Source organism: Palaemon carinicauda, chromosome 7 (genome assembly GCF_036898095.1).
Source record: "Palaemon carinicauda isolate YSFRI2023 chromosome 7, ASM3689809v2, whole genome shotgun sequence".
Lineage (NCBI taxonomy): Eukaryota > Metazoa > Arthropoda > Malacostraca > Decapoda > Palaemonidae > Palaemon > Palaemon carinicauda.
The window spans coordinates 25290634-25291997 of record NC_090731.1 but is presented as its reverse complement, the minus strand read 5'-3'; the positions used below and the strand labels follow the sequence as shown (position 1 = coordinate 25291997).

The window sequence follows — 1364 nt, the reverse complement described above, 5'->3', positions numbered from 1 at the left end:
TCAAGATGAAAATTACGTAAACAATAAGAATCTAACATGAAAAAGGAATTCAGTTTTTTACTTGTGTTCTGTGTATGGTTTTATCTGTTAACGTAAATAATTTGCATTCTAGGTGAAAATTACATAAACCATAACTACTGAAAAACAAGCAACGTCGCATCCAGGGAAGCAGAGAAATTAATAATATTTGTTAAATAGATTGGTTATTGTTATGTCTATTGATATCAATACTATTGAATATAAAATCTTAAGAAAATCACGGGCTTTACAAGACGTTTCTGAACCTCAACGCCCTTACGCTCCAACCCCAAACGCAATTAGATGTATGAAAGTTTTTTTTGGGGGGTCCGGGGTTGTTAGTGAGTTGATATTAAGGGGGTTGGTGGGGTTGATATTAAGATTCTGGTACTAGAAGTCTGGACTGCTGGGGAAGAGGGACTCAAGTGAGCCTGACTCAGCCTGAGTCTTATTACTCAGTTATGGGCCAGACCCCAGAACGAGTGGGGTCGTCAGTGCGTCTGCGCAGAGGCATGTGATTAGACCACCGCCTGGCGTTCCTCTTAGTCTGCGCTGCGCTAGGAGTGATGAGAAACTTTTTAACGTGGATTTTAAGTACAATATTTATCATGCGAGTGATTTTACATTAGGAAATTATATAATATCTGTTTTGGCCGGTTATAAATGCAGTTCGAACTTGGTCGTGTGTTTCGCGAAGTGGAAAAGCAGTGTTATTAATTTCGTTTGCGCTGAAGTTTATCAAGCCTGTCAAAATCCAATCAGTTGAAACATTCAGTGAAATAGTGACGGTCGTAAAAATATAAATCAAAAGAACTATCTATATGTGTTAAAATCGAAATGATGATCGTTCAGTTTCACATTGCAAACAAATAATCTATTTGGATAAACCCTTGCGACAGCTTTTCTCATTTTCGGAAATCCATTATTCGGTGGGAGGTGGAAAAGACCCACATCCCGATGTTTCTGTGAGGTGGAAAAGACCCCCATCTCGATGTTTCTGTGGTAGTTTTCGAAAGTGTTGGCAGAGAGCGATGGAGAATGTCGGCAAAGTGTCAGCCCTGCTGATGGTGTTGTCAGCCATCTCGACGACTGAAGCAAACTTTAATCTCTTTCTCTCGCAGGATGAGGTTCACAGGATTCTCGGTAAGTTATGAAATAGTTTCAGGTTGTTTCGTTATAATGGTTTTGACATGGTATATTCTAGCTTATGGTCGAATACAATTGAAAAATGCAGTTGCATTAGAATTGACGAATACAGTTTCATTAGAAATACTGCATAATACAGGCAGTTATATTATATTACAGCATAATGTTAGAAAGCTGAAAACGAGACAGTATTAGTAAGA

The 1364-nt window shown here is 38.5% G+C and overlaps 1 protein-coding gene across 1 annotated transcript in view; it reads left to right on the top strand.

Annotated features, from left to right (window-relative positions):
• Positions 1-458: 458 nt before the first annotated feature.
• Positions 459-1364, top strand: part of LOC137643533 (tyrosine-protein kinase Dnt-like) — a 138415-nt gene continuing 137509 nt past the window's right edge. The window contains exon 1 of the mRNA XM_068376278.1: positions 459-1161. Coding sequence (XP_068232379.1) covers positions 1050-1161 — 112 coding nt within the window. The 5' untranslated portion in view covers positions 459-1049. The remainder of the gene's footprint in view (positions 1162-1364) is intronic.